Genomic DNA, 23,955 nt, shown 5'->3' on the forward strand with positions numbered 1-23,955 from the left:
TTCGTCAAGTTTTAGCATATTGCGCCAGATTCTAACTCGTTATGCCAAGTTATAGCATATCACACCAAATTTTAACATATTACGACAAATTTGGGATATTCTGCTAAAATCTAGCATATTATGCCAAATTCTAGCATAATTCGCCAAATCATAGCCTATTCTGCAAAACTATAGCATATCGCACCGAATTCTAGAATAATATGTGAAATTTTAGAATATAATGCTACCGTATTATGCCCAAATTTTATAATACTACGCCAAATTTGGAGTATTCTGGTCAAATCTAACGTATTAATCAAAATTTTAGTTTATTACACCAATTTTTAACTGATTACACCAAATATATGTGACAAATTTGTAACATGCTAATGCCAAATCGTAGCATAATTGAGGCTTATATTATCAATAGTATTACCATAGTTATACAGTAAGACAATAGTGTTTTAAAAACAAATCAAGAGAATGCGTTATTCTCTATTGGGAAATTCTTTTGATTCTCTTTCATCGTATACACGTGCACATCTCCACATTCATTAATAAAGCACATTTTATGTCTGTATAAAATTTACAATATATTTTGATGACAATGAACCAATTTTAAAGTATTGCAATGATAAATGTTATGGTCAATATTTATTTTTTTATGAATACAATTTTTATTTTATTATTTTTTTGTATATTGTTGCTTTAATATTCGATGATATGATAATAATTTACATAAATCACGTTTTTCTCTATTGTGTTAAAAGAAGTTTTTTTTTTTGTTTCCTACATACATACAAAAAATTGTACAATTTTTTGAACTCTATTAGCGTTTAAATATAAAATATGTTGCCGGACATTTATGAGTAGTATTAACATTCCTATGAAAATTTTAAAATAATCAAATCAAATGAAAATCAAAGATTGAAGCTCAATATTCTAGACACAATATTAGAGCGGGAGGAATTGGCCTAAATGAAAACGAGGCGTAGTTCTATAGAATTGCAGTATTGGATGTATATTTACCCAGTCAGATGAAGACTATTTAAAGCTCATGTCAGTGACAAACTTGAAAGCCACTCAGATACGTCCTCATTGGCTGGAAGTACCTGTTTCTGAACCGTAATATACGTCCGTTCATCCACATCAGTTCTCAATAGAGTCATCGACCCATCAACATTCTATTTAATGGTGTGTGATTACAGACTTTAACTAAGTGAACTCAACTTTTTCTCGAAGCAATATTTTTTAACCACATCATTCCAGGAGAGGCGCAGTAGAAGAATATTTCCGAAAGATCCCTCGAGCCAATGATGAAGTTCCATCGAGAACTGGTGATATACATGAAGTAGGCAAATTGGCGGTAATGCAATATTTACATTTTATAACACATACCAACGTATATTTATGATAACAAATATTTAACAAGCATAATTTACATATTTATTATATTTGCCTATATAATAAATTTTATATTTTTATAATCATTCTAAAATTATGACATTGTTTATTTAATATAATAAAAATCAGAAAAATAAAAAAAGAAGGAAATTTTCATTGTGTTTAAAGAAGAGAAAAGAAAACTCTTTTTTATTAAATAAATAAAAAGAAAATAAAAAATTTGAAACCAAAAAAAAAATAATAATGAAAAGCTTTTCATACCGGAAGCATTTGGGGAAATGGGAGAAGTTCAACATTAAAAAAAATATAAATTTTCGCAGGTGATTTATTTTTCCCCAAAGAATTTTTCAACGTAATTAAATTCAAACAAATTAACGCATTTTGTTTACATCTCTTAAAATTATACTGGGAAACCATATGATGATATCACGTGATATTGAACTCTCATTGTTTGTGTTGTGTTGTTCTCTTTAAAAATATTTTAAGTTTTACAGTTATGAAAGTTGGTAAATTAGAAATAAGAATTCGTTTTACCTTTTTACATTGTATAACAATATTCTCATATACACATTTATTAATCAAATTGTGTTATACATAAATAACGATTTATTGTTATAATGAAAATGATAGGTTAAAAGAACATTATTCTTGTGTTTTCTTTAAGTGAAAAATTAAAATTATTTTTAATCTTTAAAGAAAATTAATAATATGAAGAAAAGAATAATATGAAGTAAAGAATGGTATAGAAAATTAATTGAAAATGTAATGTTTTTAGTTTTAAAAGTCTTTTGTTGCACAAATGTTATAATTTTCGTGATATGACCTATTTATAAAGAGAAGTATAATATTAGTAAGAATGGCTCAAAATGGAAATATTTGGAATATATATTTATTATATCAAGACCATGATTTTATGAATTTTATGGCAAATAACTGTTATACAGTATTTACTCACAACAGCTCTTCAAAAGATAGTCTCCAATGAATTTATTTGAATTTTTAGTAAAACAGACAAACTGAACTGTCAGAATTCAGCAGTTTTTTCAGCAAAAAATTTTTAAACCTTAAATTATTTGACATTAATTGAAACGCTTATATCAAGAAACTAATGGATTAAACCATTATAATTTAAAATTTTATTTTTTTTTTCGCAAATATACCGTAAAAATATTAAATGTGTTCACATATAAATTATCTGTGGTTTAATATTTTCCAACATTATACAATAAAAATATTTGTGAGCTTGATAATGTGAAATTTGAATAACGGTATTAGAACAATAAATTTCATACATACAAAATTTCTATATATTTCATTTCCTTATAAATTGACGTTGGATTTTTTGTTGTTGTCGACGAAAAATAATTAAAATTAACATTCTTATGTGGTTAAAAGAGATTAAACCTGAGACAATATCCTTTTTCGTATTTATGTATAAATTGTTATTATACAGGTATAAAGTTCATTTATGTACGTGCACAATATGTATATACCATACATACGTATGCTCCTTTAAACATTTTCTTATTAATATATCACATTATTTATTATAAAGAATCCTTGTATAATTTCCAACCTCTTAAAGAATCAAGTAGCTCATTAATTTAATTTTTTTTGTTTTAGTTCTGATTTTCATCGTTTTTATAAAGAGTTAAAAATTTGGTTTAAACATTAACGGTAAGAGAACAGAAGTTTTAAAGACTTTATGTTGAAATTTTCACATGTTAAAAGTCTTATGAAAGAAATTATTGTTTTTAATTTGAGCTGTTGTATATTTTGTAGGAAAAATTTTATGAATTAACTAATGATAGCTGCTAAAACAATAAAAATTTGCGAATTAGTTCAAATAATTGCTCATTTTCATTTTTAAATTCGATTTAAATTAAATTTCTAATGAAATAATTAGTTTTCTCTTATAGTCAGTAGTACATTTGTAAGAAAGCGAGAATCGGCTCGACTATAGCTATAGAATAATTTTTCTAGTAAATATGTGGACATGATCTGAGTGAGTTAAAACATAATGTTAAACATAAACTGTATAGCAGTCACTTTAATATCAAAAATGAATTAAAATAGTACAGTGTTAGACTCGGTGTTGCAATAAGCATTTGGATGAAATTAATTTACTAGAATTGAAACCAAATGCTGAAATATGGCGAAATATACAGCTCAGAATTTATTAAAATTCTCAGCTGTAGAATAATACGTCAAATAGCATATTATGCTAAATTCTAACTTATTACACTGAATTTTAGTATATTTCGCCATATTTCAGCTTATTAGTCCATTTTGGCATATTTTTCTAATTTATGATACTTCTAGCACATTATAAGAAATATTACCTTATTACGACAAATTCTAACCGATTACGTTAAATTTTAGCATATTATGCCAAATTTGGCATTTTCTGCTAAAATCTACCGTATTATGCCAAATTCTAACTACTACCCTAAAATTTTTCGTATAACGGCAATTTTTAGCATAATACGCTAAATTTGCCATATTCTGCCAAAATCTGGCATATTATGCCAAATATAAGCTTATTATGCCAAATTTTAACATATTACGCCAAATTTGGAATATTTTGCTTAAATCTAGCATATTCGTTTAATATTTTGTTAAGTTCCATATTAAAATTATGTTCCATATTAAAATTGTCTAAAATTTAACATAAAAAAGTAGGAAAAAAAAGTAAGCATAAAATTTTGAAAAATAGTTTCATCTATCTTTCATGTTAGTGCCGAGACGAAAATTCATAAATTATTTTCCAAAAACGAAAAAAAAAACAGAAAACTATTAAAAATTATATTTTATTTCGCGAATAGAAGCGAAAAACATTGAAAAATTATGAAAACTACCGTTTATACACAATTTTATTCTATGTGCTAAGAAAAAAAAAAGTTGCAGAGGTGACTAGGTAGAGATAGGGAATGGAAATGTTTAATGTGAAAACAACGTTATATGCACCTGTAAAATTAAACAATGTATCATTTGGATAGTAACTTAGACGGGTGCTCATTATTGTTATACAATAGTATGTACGTATATAGGCTCATAATGCTTTTAGTATATAAAAAATTTACTTAATTATGTTACATGCAGAAGATGTACAACATAGACCTAAACGTATTACCTACTGGCCTTCTTCATTTAAAATATTTTACAAAAAATAATGGTTTTTTCCATGCACTCGCATTAACAACTAAGAAGTTGTATGCAAATTATTGTTTTGTTATATGTTTTAGTAAATGTGAAAAATATTTTCTATAAAATGAGAAAAATATTTTAAATTTTCATTTATGGTACATGATGATAGTGTAGTATTCGCATGCATGTAATGGAAGTGATATATAAAAAAATCATTTAAAACAAATACTTTTTTCATTTAAGGAAATAAATGACAATCATTTATCAGTCAGTCAGGAAGGGAAAGAAAAATTTTAAAGTTTATATGAAGATTTAAAGCTATAAGGCAAATTACAATTGAGAAACTTAAGAGCTTCCTTATTTTTGTATTAATTACATCTGAGCGAACTGAAATTTAAAGAACATTTTTTCGGGTCTTGCATTATTACTTCTCTTGTAAATCTAAATCCTAATTTCAAAATTATTTTTTTAACAGTGTGATTTTAATTATAATTTAAATTACACTACTGAATTTTATATTGTGTATGCTCAGAGATTATAATGATTATAATTATATTTTCATAGTAATTATAAGTAAAAAATTGTAATTATTACGAGCAGAAAATGAAAATTACGTAGTTTTTCACTTTCTTTTAAAAAACTAATTTGAAGATTTTAAGCTCATGCAGCGTATAACAATATGATTGAACAATATTATTACAACTTTCTCTCGTATACATTCAAACGCGATTAATCTTAAGCAGATTATAGTTGACTGATAACTTATCTTGAAGCTAATTTAAATCCTCAATATTATTTTAATCTTAAGCTTACATAAAATTTACTAGATTTAAAAACTTAAGTGTATTTAAAAGTAATTTCAAAAATTTTTCATAATTATTATGGTAGTAATCTAAAGGCGGAATACCTTGTATATTATTTTTTTTTAAATACTGATTAAACAATAAACTTACCTTGAATCAAATTTTTTTCCATCTGTTAATGTACCAGTATAATGCATTGTTAACATGTCACCATTTTTTGATTTTTGTTCACATATTTCTGGTACACTAACTACTTCTACTTTAAAATCTTCGGCAGCACAATAAACGGTGGCCATAAGGCACGATAATATAAGTACAGATTTGAACATCTATAAAAAGAAAAATATTAAATTAAAAATTAAATTATTAATTTTAATATAATATTAAAATTAATTTATAATTTAATCAAATTTCACTAAATTATTTATAAATAAATTTGAGCATATTTTGACCGGGCTAATTAAGAACCAGTTTATTAATTCACTTAAATTGCACATAAGTAATCGAATGTGATTCAAATATTTGGAAGACCAGTTTTTTTCCCCCATTAACTGGTTTTCATTTTTGTATATCAATTATTTTTGAAAGATATTATAAATTTATCATCTGATTTTCAATGTCATTGTGGCGTTAATTAAAGGTGTGCTTTATTATTATGCATATTTAGCAGATGAAGGGAATTGTCTGCCAATACTGGAATTTTCTCGTTTTTAACAATGAACTGATTCGTTGAATAATTTTTAACAATTGATGTTGGTAAATTTTCTTTGAAATTCTGTTCTTATTCTAATTTTTTATGTTATTGAAATGTTCTCGAACTTTTACTATTCATTTCGAAAATAAAAATATTAAAATTTAACAAAAATATTTTTGACTTCTGTAAACAAAAAATCCAAATAGTCCTTAGAATATCAAAAAATTTGTATGATCTATTTAGTTTTAAAAATTTATAATAAAACTGTTAAAGCTTAATGTTAACGTTCAGCTTTAACAGCAAAAAGTTGAATTCGCGTTTGCAGTCGTAACAAAAATTCCTTTCAAAATGGCAGCACGTTTTTGTATAGTTTGCTGTAAAAAGAATTCCGTTTTTGTTGGTAGAACTGCAAAAGATCTTCTTTCAAATCGGCAGCATTAAATTTTTTTCTGCTTTTATATTCATAACCTCAATTAGTAGAGAACTCATTATTTAAGTATAATATAGGATCAAACTTATTGACAGAGACTTAGAACAGAGTTCTTGTTCGTAGCGCTACTTTAGTAGCTATATTGCAGTGCAATTTTATTTAATTCTCAAACGCGAATTCAACCAAACATCAATTTGAAATGGAATATGAATTCATAATTGAATACCTTCATTTAATAAAACAAATAACTATTGTAGCAACGGATTCGTTCAACACAAATATTATTTTGCCTGCTTGCATTTGTAAACAACAAAACATGCTGTGATCTTAAAAAGCTCTTCTATATTAAAATATTAATAATTATGAAAGAGTTTGTCACCCCCCTGTGCAATTTTTTTTCACTTCTATAAGATTCACTTTGCAAGATGCACTTTTGTCCACCACTTACACAATCATTGATTTCTTTTTACATATTTTGTATTGTACGTACATTCTGCTGAAATATTTCATTTGTAGGAGTAGATTTTATGGAATTTTAGTTGGAACAAATTTTTTTTATTGTTTAAATCACTTTAAACCATGGAATTTCCGTATTCGCTTGCCATTTACTTATTGCTTAAAACTATAATTTTTTTTTCTACATACAAGGAAATCAAAAAATAGTCAACCGCATATGAGTAAAAGATTTTTTGTAATTTTGTCAAATTACGTAACTTTATTTACTTATTGTAACCAATAAGTAACGATGGAGTATTATCGGCATGAAACATGTTTTACCTTTCATTTTTCCATGATTTTTATTGACATTAATGACATAAAATAAATTTTACACATATTTACAATTAGGAATCTCTTTTTTTTTTTGTTATGCAAGTAAGTAGATAAAATTTAATTTTGAAAAATGTATGTACGTGTAAACATATCTTGACATTTAATTGCATAATGAAATGTGCCAAGGTATATTTTAATAACTTTTACGCTTAAAAAATTCCTTAAAAATTTTTTATATCTTTTTACATTACTGTACGCTAAAAATATTTTTTAAGCGACATTTTTCATCAATTAATACTCGTAATATTGCAGAAAAGTGTATATTATTCCCCAGTGCTACATATTTTAGAAACAGTACGAAAATTATAGAGAACTTCCTAAGAATAACAGTGAAAAACAAATAAATGGAATAGGATAGAGAAATGTGCTATTCAGAGGAGAGGAGAAGACCGACTTAAGACGCCTCTACGATCTAACACAATTTAAGAAAAAATTAATCCAGGCACATAACAAAGGGAGGTGAATTCTATGACGAAAAGGAGGAGTATGGTCCTGCCTGAAGTAACGAACGAACGATACTGGAATTCATCGTAGAATAGTTAGTGATTTGGCAGGAGAAAGCATCGTAACAAAGAGTTTTCTAAAACTCTCGATATATTGAAGTTCGCAGTTATAATTTCATATTCGCAAAATTATAATAGTTTCATAAATACCAAGAAATAACTTCTGTTAAAAATAAATTCAATGAAGTGTGTATAAGAATTTAAACACATAGCATAAAAAAAAATTGTAAGTTTAACTTTGCTGAATAATTTGTCTCTACTTATACTCATTAAACATGAGTACTCTTAACAGTCTCAACCTCATAAACTCTCATAAACTCATCAAAATGACCTTATTTCCAACCTTTAAAAGCATATCATAAATAAAAGTAATTAATTAATTTAAAATTATAATAATTTAATTTTTTTCCATAAAATTTATCATTGAAAATATTTAGTTTCTAATTATATTTTATTTTATAATTATTACAGCCATTACACGCGCAACATTGTTAAATTCGTCATTATGATAAAAACAGTGTTACCTACACTTATAATTTAAATTATCTAAAAAATGATCATGAATGTTGTACACTCGGTTAATCACAGTAGTCGCATGTTAATATGACCCAGGCAAAGACTATTAATAAGTTTCATTAAGTGAGAGTAAACCAAAAACGTTATTTTTAAGCTAATCAAATATATCATTTATTCTCAAATAATAAAAAAATCATGATTCATAATTAAGAACAAACGATACAAAACCTTTTCCATAACCGGCAACTTCGACTTTCTAAGAATTTTTTTTATTAATGTTACATACACAGGGTCGATTTCGCCAAATTAGTTACAATTGCACCTTTTTTTAAATTCCTTCATCATTTACTTTCTGTCATTCAGACAACTTTTCATATATTACGAACCATAGCGAAAATAATACTGACCAACAACCATTTTGTTTAGTTTAAACCAAAAATTGAGCTTATTTATGCACACATAACACAAAAAAAAAAAAGCGTTTAAGAATCAAATTGCATCTTCACTGATTCCTAGAATTCGGAGTTTTTACCAAAGCATAAAGTGGAATATATATGACTCATTCAAGGATTTTCATTCTATATTAGAGTATCAAGTTCTTATTCTTCATATTTTTAATACTGTAGTCTTCATATAACAGAGAGTAGTTAATGTTAAACAATTGCTGTTCATATAAACGTGTGACTACTGTATATGTAATAAAATTTAATTAATAAAAAAATTATATAAGGGTCAACACCTTTAAATTGTCAAATGTGTATTAAATGTTTTGCGGTTCGTTGATTTTATTATAAAATTATAACCGTAAAATATTTGTAAAATAATATAATGACTAAAATATCTTTGAGATATTTTATTTAATATACGTATATACACAATTAGCCTCTACAAATATTTATATATTGTGTGCGTGTGTTTGTAGTTCATATGAGTTATAGTTAAACAAAAAAAATTTTAAATTTCAATGAACTTGAATTTTCTTTTTCATATTATACATAAGTCTATAATAAACTTGATTTATTTTTTTTAAAATGGTTTATTTCAAGATTTTATCAAAATGATTTTCTTTTCGTTCACGTTTTTCTTAGCCACGCAACACAAAAAAGTGGAAAAAATGAGGAATAAATTTTGTCTTTTAAATTACAATTCAAATGTATTGTGTTGCTTACAAATAAATTCATATAAGAAATTTTATAATTTAATAGAAAAATCGAATAGTAAATAAGTTGAGTTTCGAACATAATTATTAAATTGCCTGGCATTCATTCAACTTTCTTCATTATTATTTTGAATTTGGCCCAATTACACTCAACAATACCATGTTATTGTTTTAAATTACATTTATTTGCGATCGAGTTCAAATTTGAAATTCCTGATTAGTGATTCTATTCATTATTTGACATTAATATTGTGTTTGGCATTGTTCAACTTAAATTTTGTTAAAAAAAATTTAATAACATTTAGGCCTAAATTAAAATTTATTATTTATGCCTAAAATATACTTTGAATATGTTTAAAAATTTCTACAATAAACACAAAAAAAATAAGTTTGTATTTATTTTCAATATATAATTAGAAGTTATAGTGTAAAATATTAGTGATTTGAAACGAAAGCAAATATATACAAACTCGGATTTAAAATGTTGGTGCACAATGGAACAAGGACAGTGGAACTAGTTCTATGCTACGGCAAGTAGAAAGTTAGTAGTTAAAAATAGAAGTCACAGAGAAATTTATGTGAAAAATTTTTAATTTAAAATTGAAAAAATTTTTCAAATTTAATAATTTTATTAAAAATACGATAATGTAGCTTTTATTTTATGAATTTGGTATCCCCGTCCTACCCATTTTTTACTTTTTGAAGTTGAATTTTGAATATTTACAACAAATTGTTCCCATTTTCCAGTTTCAAATGCTTTAATTATTTTAAGGCCATAATTCCAAAGCCCGATTATAAATTTTGAAAAAATCAACTACTTATGTACGTAATTATTTTATACTTCATCTTACTTCATTAAATTTATAAATTAAATATTAAACACAAATATCAACACATTTGTATTATAAAAAACTGAACTCAAAATTATTTGATTTTTTTTTTCATATTTCTTAATAAAAATTAATTAAAAATTTTTTGTAACAAATTTTCTTAAAAATACGGCAAAAAATATTTAAAATTTAAATATTATTTAATTATAATTAAAAACATACTTTTATTTTCTCTTATAAATAGCTACAATATTTCTTAAAAAATAAAAACAATCTTTAACATTCACGCTTAAAAATTCAACTGATGAAAAATCTTTTCCACTATTTTCAATGAAGACAACATAACTGAGGAACATACACAAAAAAAAAAAAACAAAATGAAGAAAAACAGTCAAATATAGCCAAGTATGTAGGTATATAAAATGAAAATATAACTGTTTTTCTCTTTTTATTGTTATACTTTTTGCCAGTATGTTAAAGAAAACAAGAAAAATCGCGAATTTCATACACAAACATACATGTATACATAATTATAAATACAGGTATATTGTTAAAGAAGGTAGAAAATCCACTTTCGCTTAATAAATAAAAGAAAAACAACATGAATTAAAAATTAATATTATGTACATACATACAAACATACAAAAAGTACTCACTTACATATATTTACATGTGTAATTGATAAGTATGTATAATTGAAAATTTAGCAATTTTGCATGATAAGTATATAATATGCATAAGTATAACAGTATGTGTATGACAATAATAAGAGAGACAAAATAATGATCACAATTTGTTATAAAGCCAAAAAGCTTGTTTTAAAACAAAAGTTTAAAAAAAAATTTTTTTTTTTTCAAATTACAAAATATTTAGTTAACTATGCCGCCGCCAAAATAATTCGAAACAATTGTTTAAATACAGTACTTTCCAAGTAAAATAATATCTATTTCTCTATCATCTTAAGAGATGGGGTGTTACCGTTTATATGTATACGTGTGTTCAGATTTTAATATTCATAAAAGTAATTATTAAAATTTACTGTACTTTTAATAATTTATTAAAATTATAAAAATCATGTGACCAATTCGGCAAGTTTTGCTACCCTTCAAATTAAACGTAATCATGAACCAGTTTTCTGAAAATTTTTAAAATAAATATACTATTCCTCTTATACGATATCCTAGATAAGTCAAATTTTAACTCTTTACGATACAAACAAATATATGTACATAATTTCAGTGGAAAAAAATATTTATTTTATTAATTCTTATCAAAATATCGGAATAAACTCCTCCAAATATCGGAATTAGCAAAGATGTGTAATATACAATTAAAATTAAGATTTTTATTAAAAATCATGTAGATGTTTTCGGTTTGATTCGCGTTTACTTTCCAAATTTCCTTTATATTTTTCAAAATTCTAGCAAATTCTTCAAATTGGTTTATTATCCACTGCATTGCTTTGAGAAGCACGTTCTATTACTAAATAAAAGAAATTGTAAAATAATTACACGAGTTTATTTGTAAATTTTTTTAACCAACTTCATTTATCCAAGTTTTCATTAAAAAAAAATTTCTCAATTAAATTTATTGTTAATTTTAAAAGGCATATAATCCATGGCTTACTGTGTTATGCAAAAATTAAAAGATGCATTATTACAATGTGATTATTACAAATCGAATCGACAAAATTACGCATATATATAAATAAATACAACAATTCAAAAGTTTTTAACATAATAACCACTATATTCTTTATAGTATTCATAAATATAATAACTAAATTTTATTCATTTAACATAATTTTGTAGTAACCGGAATCCATAACATAATATTAAAAACGTGATCTTAACAATAAAATACAGAAATATACATATATATATTGAAATAATTTAAGAAAAGAAAAAATTACAATATGCGTTGAATATTGAATAATATTAAACTTACAAGTCAGGAAATTATGTATATATACACATAGTTACATACGTATATTATGTATACACGCATATTTTATTTTATTAAGTGAAAATAAAATAAATGGAAAGAAAGAAAGCGTTTTGAATAAATAAATTATAATTAAAGAATTTAATAAATAATTAATGTATTTCTTATATTAATCGTTTTTTATATTATTTTTAATTTAATGAAATTAAATTAAATATAATTATTGGCTCGCTTCATTTTAATATGTCATAAATTTTTGACATAATGGCGCCATTTTTATTATACATAATTATTATTGTTTAGTTAATTATTGATAGCACATGTCTTATTTATTTTAACACAATTATGAAAATTAACTGTATATATTGAGTCAATCAAAATAAGGTCTAAGAATGGTTAATGATAATAATTATAAATTAATAATAAATTAATAATAATAATTATTATAAAATGAAAAATTTAGTAAATATATGACTTGGATTGCAAAACTAATTAAGTAATTCGATTAAAATAATTATTATAATAAAGAAAGAGCATGAAATAATTAACATACCACGAAAATTAATCAACATAATAAGAGCGGTATATGAAGATGCAGAGCTAAGAGTGCTTCACCAGGGCCAGCTAAGCAATACGATAAAACTGAGAGCCGGAGTCAAGCAGGGATGCTCCCTATCCCCACTCCTGTTCAACGTAGTGCTTGACGAGGTTATAAGAAGAGTAACAGTTACTGCCAGAGGTATAACGTGGACACTCATAAGTAGACTCGAAAGCCTAGATTACGCAGATGACATAGCCCTACTTGCCCACACGCACCATGATATGCAAGAAAAGATATCAGAACTAAATCAAAGTGCCTCAAGAGTCGGTCTCCGAATAAACACACACAAAACAAAAAGCATGAGAATTAACGCCAGAAGCAATGCCCCTCTAAAAGTAAGAAACACAGAAATAGAGGAAGTCTCGGAATTCTGCTACCTTGGTAGTATAATTACTACAAATGGAGGTGCTGAAAGGGACATGGAGAATCGAATTACACTTGCAAGAACGGCATTTGGGAGACTATGGCCTGTCTGGAAACAACGCCACTTAGCTAGGGGCACAAAAATCAGAATATTCAACTCATGCGTAAAATCCGTGCTCCTATATGGAAGTGAGACATGGTTAATAAAGAAAAACTGGACAAACAAAATACAGATCTTCATAAATAAGTGCCTTAGATCAATCTGCAGAATATTCTGGCCGAGAAAAATCAAGAACTCGGACCTTTGGGAATTGACGGGGCAAGAACCCATAGATAAATTGATAAGATCATTTTGTAATAAAAACCGAAATTGTCGTATTCTGTCGTATATATTCGAAAGTACAACTTATAATATAATTGAGTAAGAGAATAATTCCCATTTAATCTAGCTTAACTTACAAAATTTGATAATCACCGCTTGTATATTAAAAGAGAAACGATTGAGAGATTAATTTAAAGGTTATCTTTAAAGTTCATAATTAATTGAGATCTACAATTATGAATACATAAAATATTATAGAACTGAACATTTATATTAGAGAATTATATCGGATGTAATATTATTATGTAGTTAAAAAACTAGGTTTTGCAAATACACTCAAAGAAAAATTCTAGTTTATATTGTACACTCACAAAAATAACAATTCGTATTAAGTACTCATGTTGAAAATTTGAATGATAATGTGTTATAGCTTTCTATTAAATTATTGATAAAATTTTTTTCCTTTTTCAAAAATCAGGTTCCGATCAAATTATTAATAGTCGAGAATCTAAATAATAAATTGAGTGAAATATATTCATATAACATAAAATTAGTGAAATTCAATGTTATCTGCTTTAAAATCGCATTAATTGTAAAAATTTTTAGAAATTTTAAATTAAATATAGTTAATTTATTAATCAATTTACAAAAGACCACGCATAACATTAAAAATAATATATAAATAGAAATAAATCAAATTGTTGCCAATTTTGAATGTTAATTAATTTTGGTTAAAACCTATATGTATAATAATATTAATTAACCATTTTAATAATTAATTACTTATATACCTTACGCGAATTGTGATTAAGATACTTTTTTTTTTATTAATTTTCACACCCACACTCCCACATTAAAGCAACAAAAAAATTAACAAATAAAAAACACAAGTTCATTGAACCCCTAACGATCACCATTAAAATTTTATTTGCATAAGGAGAATTTTTCCAAAAAGAAAAAAAAAACTATATGACTTCATTTTAATTTCCTATATACTTAATAAAAACTAAAACTTTCTTTTTATAACAAAAATTTTAATAAATTTTCATGGATTTGGAGCATAATCTTTTAAACTGTTGTTAAATACTTAATGAGTAATCGTCATATTTAAAGTTTTCACCCAAAAATTTTCAGACAAATTTTGTATTATTAAAATTAACGTTCCAATTAACAAAACCGTTCTCATTTAAAACCAAATTAGTTAATATTTTTGTGAAATTAGTTTTTAAATTTCAGGTTAGAAAATTTACTAAAATGCTATTTAAATTATTAATTTTCAGAAGAAAATTTCTCTTTATAGAAAAACTACACGCTATTGTTGAAAAAACTAAAAAAAAAATTAAGTAAATCCTACGTGATTCGTTAAAAAGTCATTAAAACTTCCATATTCTTCTGGTCAGTTTTACGTCCCAATGACTAAAAATGAATTTGAACAAAATTTCTTTTTTGACTTAAATTATTTTTTTGTTATACTTTTTTTTACCTTTTATAGGTTAAAATTTATTATTAATGTACTACACTTGTGTATAACAATTTCCATAATAACAAACAAGAAAATCTCTTAAATAAAAAACAAAACTCCAATTTACTCTTTAAACATTTTCATTTAAAAAAAACACACACACACACGAGTAAAAAATATGAAACATTTTAGTATTCTGTGCAAAAATTGAAGTGAAATTTTCATAATTTATTAAATTTTAAAATTCAAATGAAACAAATAGTAACGATGTTATAATTATAAGTGGTATACAATGATGATCAAACCTCTTCTAAATAATTATTTGTATATTTTTTTTTTTGAAGTATACCTATATACAGGTGACAACTTAAAGAGTTAAAGAAACACAAATATTTAATTGAATTAAATATATTTAAGGTATATAGAGGGAAAGAAGTGAATTAAAAAGAAAGTTTTATTGACAAAAATTTCAATTAATGCTCTTAAAGGCACTCCTAAAATAAGTTTTTTTTTTCTTTTAACTTATGTGTTAAAATCACTCAAATGAAAATGATGAACTCAATAATTACACTCAAAAAATTGCATTATAAAATTTTGAATGTCTGTTTATATAAAATTATATCAAAGTAAGTTCCCTGAACACAACAATATTTTGTCTATAACTAATACAAAATTAATGATCTTATATGGCTCTGCTTCTTTCTAGTCACAGCATGTATCTGACAACTGCAAGAACTCATGAAGAGCTCAGTATCCTCTTGTCATTTAGTTTGTAAATTCGTGTTAAAGTTGATGAGTTTGCAGTAAGCATCACGTCCCTCCCATTATGTTCTCTCCGATGAAAGGCAGGAGAAAATCTTATTGCACAGAAAATCATTGCTGATTCTGTATAACTGTGCAGAATTTATATTTTCTGCAAAAATCAGAGAAAAATGTTCTCAAATGAAAAAAGCAAATGCTAATGCTTCTTTACATGAAAAATTTTTCATCGTAATGAAAATGTTAACGAAATTTTCTAAGTGTTTTTTGTTTTACTTAGTTTGTACATTTAGTTTTAGTTACGACATATTTCATTTGTTATAAAAAATTCAATTTACAGAGAAGTAAACCAAAAAAATAAATTAGAGTGAAGAAGTTATTAACATTATTATTGATCCAAGATCAATAATGGTAAACTTAAGTTGTCCAGAGTAGTATTAAATATTAAAATCTTCATTTTTAATAAAATTATTTTTTTTTCTGTTTTTAAGACAATTTCAAGAAACGTATATTTTTCGGCAATCAGCAATACCATGTTATATCTACCATTGCAAATTAGTTCGAAACAAAGCCCAACTATCGACTAGTTGGCGATACCAAAACGCCTTGGAATGTACTATAGAACTTACAATCATCATCCTGTCGATCATGAAGAGGCTTTGCAAAAACAAGTTTTTTGAGAGGAGACTAATTCCGTAGGAGTAATCCATTCACAAACCCCCAATGTACTTGGACATTTTATTGGTTTTATTACAGGAAGATTTTCGAAATTTCATTGAAACAAAAATTTGAAAGTAGTTGGGAACTTAGATGGTTTCATTTCAAGCTACACAATGTTAGCCGAATTATTTCATTTTCTGTAACTTATTCCTATGAATACAATAACAACTCAATAAGTTGAAATATGCAATTAATCTTAAGTGTAGGAATGAAAAACACGTTAATAAAATCTCCCCACATAGCAAAGAAGTACATACAGGTGCGTATACCATAGGTATACCGTTAAACTAACATTGACTAATGCTATTTTAAACCGTAAGCATTTTTTTATCACAATTTCATTCTATTATTAGATTCGTTCTCCCATGTTTTGCTATAGTATGGCGTTTAACCATGCATGATGCTTACAAAATAAAATTTAATTATTTTACCTTTTGTGTTTTTTTGTTTTGTTCGCGATAATTTTTCATTATAGAAACTATTTGTATATAATATTTATTTAGTATAATATGAAAAATTGCCTTGACTATAGTTTTATTTGCATTTTATAAAATTAACAACCATTCTTTAGCACAAAGCAATTAAATATTATCGAATGCAAAATTAACACTAGATAAAAAAAAAAGACGAACAATAAAAGTTTGAAACACTTGAAAATAACAAAAAAAAAATTATAAAATTCTAAAAACATGAAAATTTCGTCATTGAGAGCTTAAAAAAAATAATAATTGCAACAAAAAGCGAGTCTAACTTCAATCTTAATTGTTGCTCTCAATTTTGTTTTTCCTGTAATTGATGTGCTGTTAATGGTGGTAGTGACTATGGTGTGTACAGCGTGTAGTTGAACTTTACATATGAAAAGTTTTGCGTTTCACAAAACAAAAAGCAGTAAAAATAAACTTGTTAAATTTGTTGTCGAAGATTTCATTGTCTGCTCTTACCTGACTTGTTTTTTTTTCTTAATTCTTTTTTTGGTTTATTTAATAGTAGACCAGTTATTTTTGAAAAATTTTTATACTTAGGTAAAAAATGTAAATTAAAAAAATAAGCAAAGTAAAAGTTCAATAAACTAAGAAAAAAAAAATTCAAATTTATAAAGAATTTGCGACGAGATTTTGGTTATCTTTTGTTATTTCTTGTTTTTTTTGACATTTAAAGTGAGAAAAAATTTCTTTTTTTAAAAATGGGGAGACGTCATTGTTGTAGGAATGTTTATTTTAATATTAATTTTATGTTGATTTTTGTTTTTAAGACGATTATTTGAGGAAGTATTTGGATTTAATAATTTTCAAGAATATTGCGGCAAAGTTATACTTGATAATTAATTTGTCATCAGACGTATATAATGTGAAAACGCTTCAAACACAAATGACGAATTAATTATCGTTTAACTGGTTATTACTTTGCAATTTAGGAGAATTTCACCAATAGTTTTATAAATTCTGTGCTATTAAGTAAATCTGTTTCTATCTAATATCTCTCTTTATCTCTCTGAGCTTAAGTATTCAAAGGAGCCGAAAATTTTATTAAAGATCTTATAATTTATTAATTTTTATTTTTGCAAAACTTATTAACTGTCGATCAAATTTAATTTATTTATTTTGATTGAATAACTTCAACAAGATGAATTAAAAATTGATAAAATTTGATCGTAACTTTAAATATTTGAAAACCGAATTACGATAAGATAACGAAATGTTTAATCTACTTTACAAATAAGTATAAAATTGCTTAAAATTGATTAGTTGGATCAATAATTATAAATTGTTAAATGCATATAAAAAATGTATGAGTACTTATTGCTCAATTTTTTATTGTTCTGTATTAAGAACGAGTTCGTATTAAGTTCTTAATACTGTCAACATTGCATTTTCAATGTAAATTAATATTCTAACCCAGTGACCTAAAAATTTTTTATTATTAAACATAATGTGTAATTGAAATTTAATTCTATTCTAAATAATTACTGTTATATTGTTACTTGAAAAATTACAATGTCAGCGGGATCAAATTTATTAATCAAACTTTCTCAACCACCTTTTAAACTTTATCAAAAATAATTGATTACTACTTATAGCAAATATTATGATAGTTAATATTAAAAAAATTTTTTATGAAAGTGCATTTAATGCAATTTTTTTATTTGTTCTCATATAATTTAATGGTACAGAGAATATTGTTAATTTACGTTATTATGTCAATACTAGTTGAGAATCATTGTAGTCATTGAAAGCAAAAAATGATCGTAAAATAATTCATAATATCAATTGAATTGCCTGTCACCTCATAATTTACTTAAAACGTTAAAACTGTTTGAGCCACGTTTGTTATTTTATCTCTCGTTTTAATACAGCTAATACCAATATATATGTGTGTAGATAATATTATGTTTGCTTAGTATTAATAAAACAAACATATTTGAATTTGAATTTTAAAAATGAAAATTTTATATTTGTTTACTCTGTTTAATTTTTTTTTAAGTTGGTAACAGTATCTTTTTTCTATTTATTTAATCTTTATTTATTTAGATCACATACCAGAATTAAAAAGACTATAGGTACACGTATATTTTATGAGCAAAAACATGAGTACATACATACTTTACTTTATACATAGGTACATAACTAAATATACTGCTTAAATACGGTATTTAGTCATGTTTTACTTTACTTTTTACACTATCATTAGCAATTCTACTCAAATAACCGTAATCCTCTTTACTCTTGTCAATAACACTATTGTAATGAGCTAATGAAAAATATAAGCAAAACGAGTGAAATTCAAAATTGAATCGAAACAAAACTTAAATTAAAATTCACTCAAATATAATTATATCTTTAGGTTATTATACATGGAAACACACTTTCCATACATAAAAACTTAAGAAATGTCAATAACTTCTTCTCAAACATAACCTAGATCTGTTGTGAAAAAAAAAATTAAAAAAAAAAATCGTGTTGCATTCATTTTTAGTCAAATTTTTACCAAAAAATAAATATACATATGTATATTGTATGTATAATTATTTAATTTACACCTGAACTACGATAATATTAAAAAAATTAATTTCGATATAAAATGAAAATGATCATATCACGAAAATTAAATAGAACTCATTTAAATTTACTAGAGCGTTAGAGCATAAAAAATTAATATTCTCAAAATATGTTTAAAAAAAACTCTCTCTACTCGACTCAACTCTTTTCTTTTTTTATTTACTGTAATTTTGTATATTTGTATTTTGTAGCTCTTCTCAAATCTGTTAATCATGTATCATGTGTTTATTTTGTTGAAGCTAAGAGAAAAAAAGCAATGTAATTTTATTAATTATTATTTTCTCTCTAAAAATAGAACAATCGTATCGTATATTCGTAATTCGTATGCGTATCGTATCGTACGTTTTCTTTTTAATGTAGCAGAGAAAATATTATAAAAGATAACATTGACTTTGACTGATTAAAAATAACATTCTCATTATATTGAATATTAATCAAAATAATATTCTTGACATTTGGAAGCATTTAAGTTCAAATTAATATTTATAACATTTAACATTGCAATAATTTTTTTTAAATAAAACTAATATTATACATTGTGTTTATTTATATTTTAATGAAATGACAATTAATAAATAAATAATTTCATTGTTAGATATCATAATATCTTTTCTTATACCGAATATGTATATTTTCTAATAATATTTGAATTTCGATGGTGAAGCGGAAAGATATCGTAAATAGCAAATTTAAAATTTTACAGGGCATTTTGAAAGTTTTCCAAATTTTCGAAAAGAAGCCAATTAATTAGAATAACACTATATAATTTAATTATTATCCTTTGTTAGTTTAAACTACTTAAATTAGCTTTTGATTAGCATAAAATGTCAAATAGTGTTAATGATCGGTAATAGACAACTGATGTAATTATAGCACATTTATGTTTCGTCACTATTCCAGCTTTTGTAATAGGAATATTCAAAAAAACTACTTCGCCTTTCGACTTTGCACTTAACCTATTTCAGTCACATTGATCTCGCAAACTAATACACCTATGTCACTAAAATCTATGTTCTAAAGAGGGTACCTTTCGAAATGAGATGTGGCATAAAAAAAAACGCATTTTAAAAATTTTATTACTTAGCATATTTTTGCACTTCACCATCGATTAATTCTCAAATATTTTTACTAATCATTTTTATATACAAAATGTTAAAAGCCTCATACATTCTACCACATAATCAAATCCACCACATAAACTAAACATTTTTTTTTCTTGACATTAATATTAATGACGTCATCACATTATATTTTCATTAGAATAATGAACTAGATATCTATGTACTTATATAGTTGACCCGGCACTAGGCGGGCATTATTTTTTTTTAGCAAATTTATTAAAAAAAAAATATTAATAAAATTTTAGAAACTTGTAATTTCATAAATATTTCCTCGTCTCTCACATTTCAAGATAAATTTCACTTTACAGGTAATTTAAAAGTAGACAATTACCTTTGTATTTTTTTTTACTAAAATGCTTAAATTATTTTTTAATATTAAATAATAATTTTTCAACAAAAACTTGTACTTTTTTTTTAATATTTTATAAATTCCACGTTTTTTGTTTTCTTTCTACATTAATTTTTTTTTTTCGCCGTTCGCTGTCAAATTCTCTTATCTGCGTGGTCTTAATTATACCGTCAAAATTTTTTTATATTATTATTATTGTTATATACACTATGTTAGATATTTATATATTATATATATGTATATATATTTAATTTTAAAAGTAAACTTTGACACTACCTTTTTTATTCTTGAGATTTTGCTACTATCTTTTTCTAATATTATTAAAATAATAAAATAAGATTTGTCCACGTCGCGATTTTTTATTGGAGAAAAAAAAAGAAACTTTTCTTATTTTATTCTATTTTAATTATTTTTCTTTTTTTTTTATATAATTTACACTTATTTTTTTATATATTCCGTTTGCTCTCTAAGAGCTTCAATGTTTATTTTATGAACAAGAAATTCCAATAACAATTTTTATTTTTTTTTTTCTTTATACTTGTTTGTAAATGCGATCTAATAAAAAAAAAAACGTCCAATTGTATTGGAATGTTCAATTAAAATGATCGAAAAAATTAAAGTAAATTGAGAATTTCTCAAAAAAATTTTACTTAACAGGAAAAAAAATAAGAAAATAATAAGAAAATTAGAGTATTTCTAATTTTTCTTATTATATAAAAATTATTTTTCTACTCTTTTTTAATATTTTTCTCACTCAAATGATTTTATTGGAGTAGGTACTCACTACACTACTCATATATGGCTATAATGCATTTAATATTGGCAACTTTGAGTAATTTTTTTAAGATTTTTATGTTACACGATCTTCACGTTCTGTTATTTTATCTGTAATAATATTTACTGTTAAATACTAAATAAACTGTTAGCTTATTTATTCACCACAATTATTTATGAAATTTTCACCAAAAATTATGTTATTTTTTAATTATTGTGCTCATTAAATTTCTTTTATCACTAGAAATTATTTATTTTGATAAATTTTTTGAAATATAAACAAAATTTTATTTTTTTATTTATTCAAGAATTTTATTTAGATTTTTTTCTTTTTAGCACTTTTCCAAAAAAATTTTTGAAAAAAGTGCTTATTAGTTTCACTCAGTCCGTCCGTCCGTCCGTCCGTCCGTCCGTCCGTCCGTGTGTCTGTTTACAAAACTTCTACAGCTTTGAAGATAGAAAGCTGAAATTTAATGCGTACATAGATCTTCACTAGAAACTTATTTCCGTAGAACAAAATTTTTACCTATCTCCCCCCATCTAGAAGTTATACCCCCCCAAAACCCTAAAAATGGCCTTTTTTAAATATTTGTTGCAATGAAACCATAAGCATCTTTGAAATTTTACAAACGCAGAAAGGCAGTGGCTTGCTTCCTCTTGCGCGGTATACCATAGTTCAACTTTAGAAAAACAAAATGGCCGCTCAAATTTACCGTTATTTAAAGTCCTTTTTTTCCAAATTTTTGATGTCGTTTTTCTTCTAGACCCCAGACTGTAGAAGCTTGAAATTTTAGGAGCTTTTAGATATTAATAAGTAGTTCATTTCATTAGAAGAAAATTTTTTTCCATCTCCACCCCCTCTCAAGTTATGGCCTCTTGAAATTTGTAAAATTTGAATTTTTGACACCTTATATTTCCGAAACCGCAAGCTTTTCCAAATTTTTAATAACGCAAAAAGCTAACGGTAAATTCCGTGAAATTAAAAAATATAATTATTTTTCTTAACTCACACAATTAACCCTTAAAATCGAGCATTATGTTAACCCCTTTTTATATTAATTTTTGCTTTATTTCAAAGACTGCATATATGCGTCATCCTAAATATATGCAATCCTATAAATAGTTTCGTTTATGAATGGAAATAATTTTAATAGTGTGGTAGATATGCATAGACTGTATTTAAAAGCAGAATTTTCACTTGTTGAAGGGAAAAGTGCTACAATACAAACCATTGGTTTGACCCAACTTTATTTATATTTATAGAGTAAAATGATTGCATCGGAAGCTGAAGCATAAATGATGCTTTCTTGTATCTGTTCAAAAGTTTACCTAATATAGAGGAAATGAATGATTTTAAGTTTTGTTGCTTTTTTTTTTTTGTTTTTCTTTTTCTTAAACACTAATGTATGATGATGTGGTTGATATAATAATGACTATGAATTGATAATGATTGTTATGATAATGATGATGATGATGATAGAAAATTATATCTTTGTAATTATGTACAGAATTTTTTAAAGCACCTAATGTCAATGTAAAAGTGGCTCTTAATGTAAATATATGAAAAAGATCTTCTCTGCATCATGATTTCGTGATGGAAAATATGAAAAATGTAACTACATTTTTACTTACTACTTATGTAACGCGGCAATAACGGCAGATTTATTCTAGTAGTAGTATAAACACAAGAATAACAAAAAGAAAATAAAAAAAAGAATCTTTTTATTGTTATGAATGATGATGTTGTTGCGCAAATAAAAACTACAAAACCACAAAATTGTAATATAACGGTTAAAATTATTATTCTTAATACTACATTTTGCAGAAATGGAAAGCTTTTCTTTTCTTATATTTTATAAACATTTTATACAGCTTTAATATTATTTATGTACCCATGTTAGTATTATATCAGTTCATATACCAGTTATAATTTCATATGTATTGTAATGTGATTATAAAAAGGATAGTTTTAGTCACGTGCTCTTAAATAATTTATGAAAAATTTATAAAAAAATTCATTGTATGACAGCTATTTGTGGGTGTGGTTTATAAGATATTTGTATATACTATGTATTCAAAATGTTTTTGACGTGTTGGAATGTATGTATGTATATTGAAAACATGAAAGTCAAGATATTCATATGTAATAGACGTGACTTATTATATGAATTTAAAATGTATTACATAT

At 24.8% G+C, this 23,955-nt stretch overlaps 1 protein-coding gene across 2 annotated transcripts in view; it reads right to left on the minus strand.

Moving 5' to 3' along the window:
- Positions 1-21,132, minus strand: part of LOC129607261 (FK506-binding protein 2) — a 48,890-nt gene extending 27,758 nt beyond the window's left edge. Inside the window, exons 1-2 of one of the 2 annotated variants that reach the window (XM_055518129.1) lie at positions 20,976-21,132; positions 5,484-5,662 (exon numbers count right to left, since the gene is read on the minus strand). In XM_055518129.1, coding sequence (XP_055374104.1) covers positions 5,484-5,662 — 179 coding nt within the window. In that variant the 5' untranslated portion in view covers positions 20,976-21,132. Of the gene's footprint in view, positions 1-5,483; positions 5,663-20,975 lie in introns of those variants that run through there. The other variant, XM_055518130.1, reaches the window with a different exon arrangement.
- Positions 21,133-23,955: the final 2,823 nt, after the last annotated feature.

The sequence above is a fragment of the Condylostylus longicornis genome, unplaced genomic scaffold, assembly GCF_029603195.1.
Source record: "Condylostylus longicornis isolate FDR11 unplaced genomic scaffold, ASM2960319v2 ptg000027l, whole genome shotgun sequence".
NCBI classification, from domain to species: Eukaryota; Metazoa; Arthropoda; class Insecta; order Diptera; family Dolichopodidae; genus Condylostylus; species Condylostylus longicornis.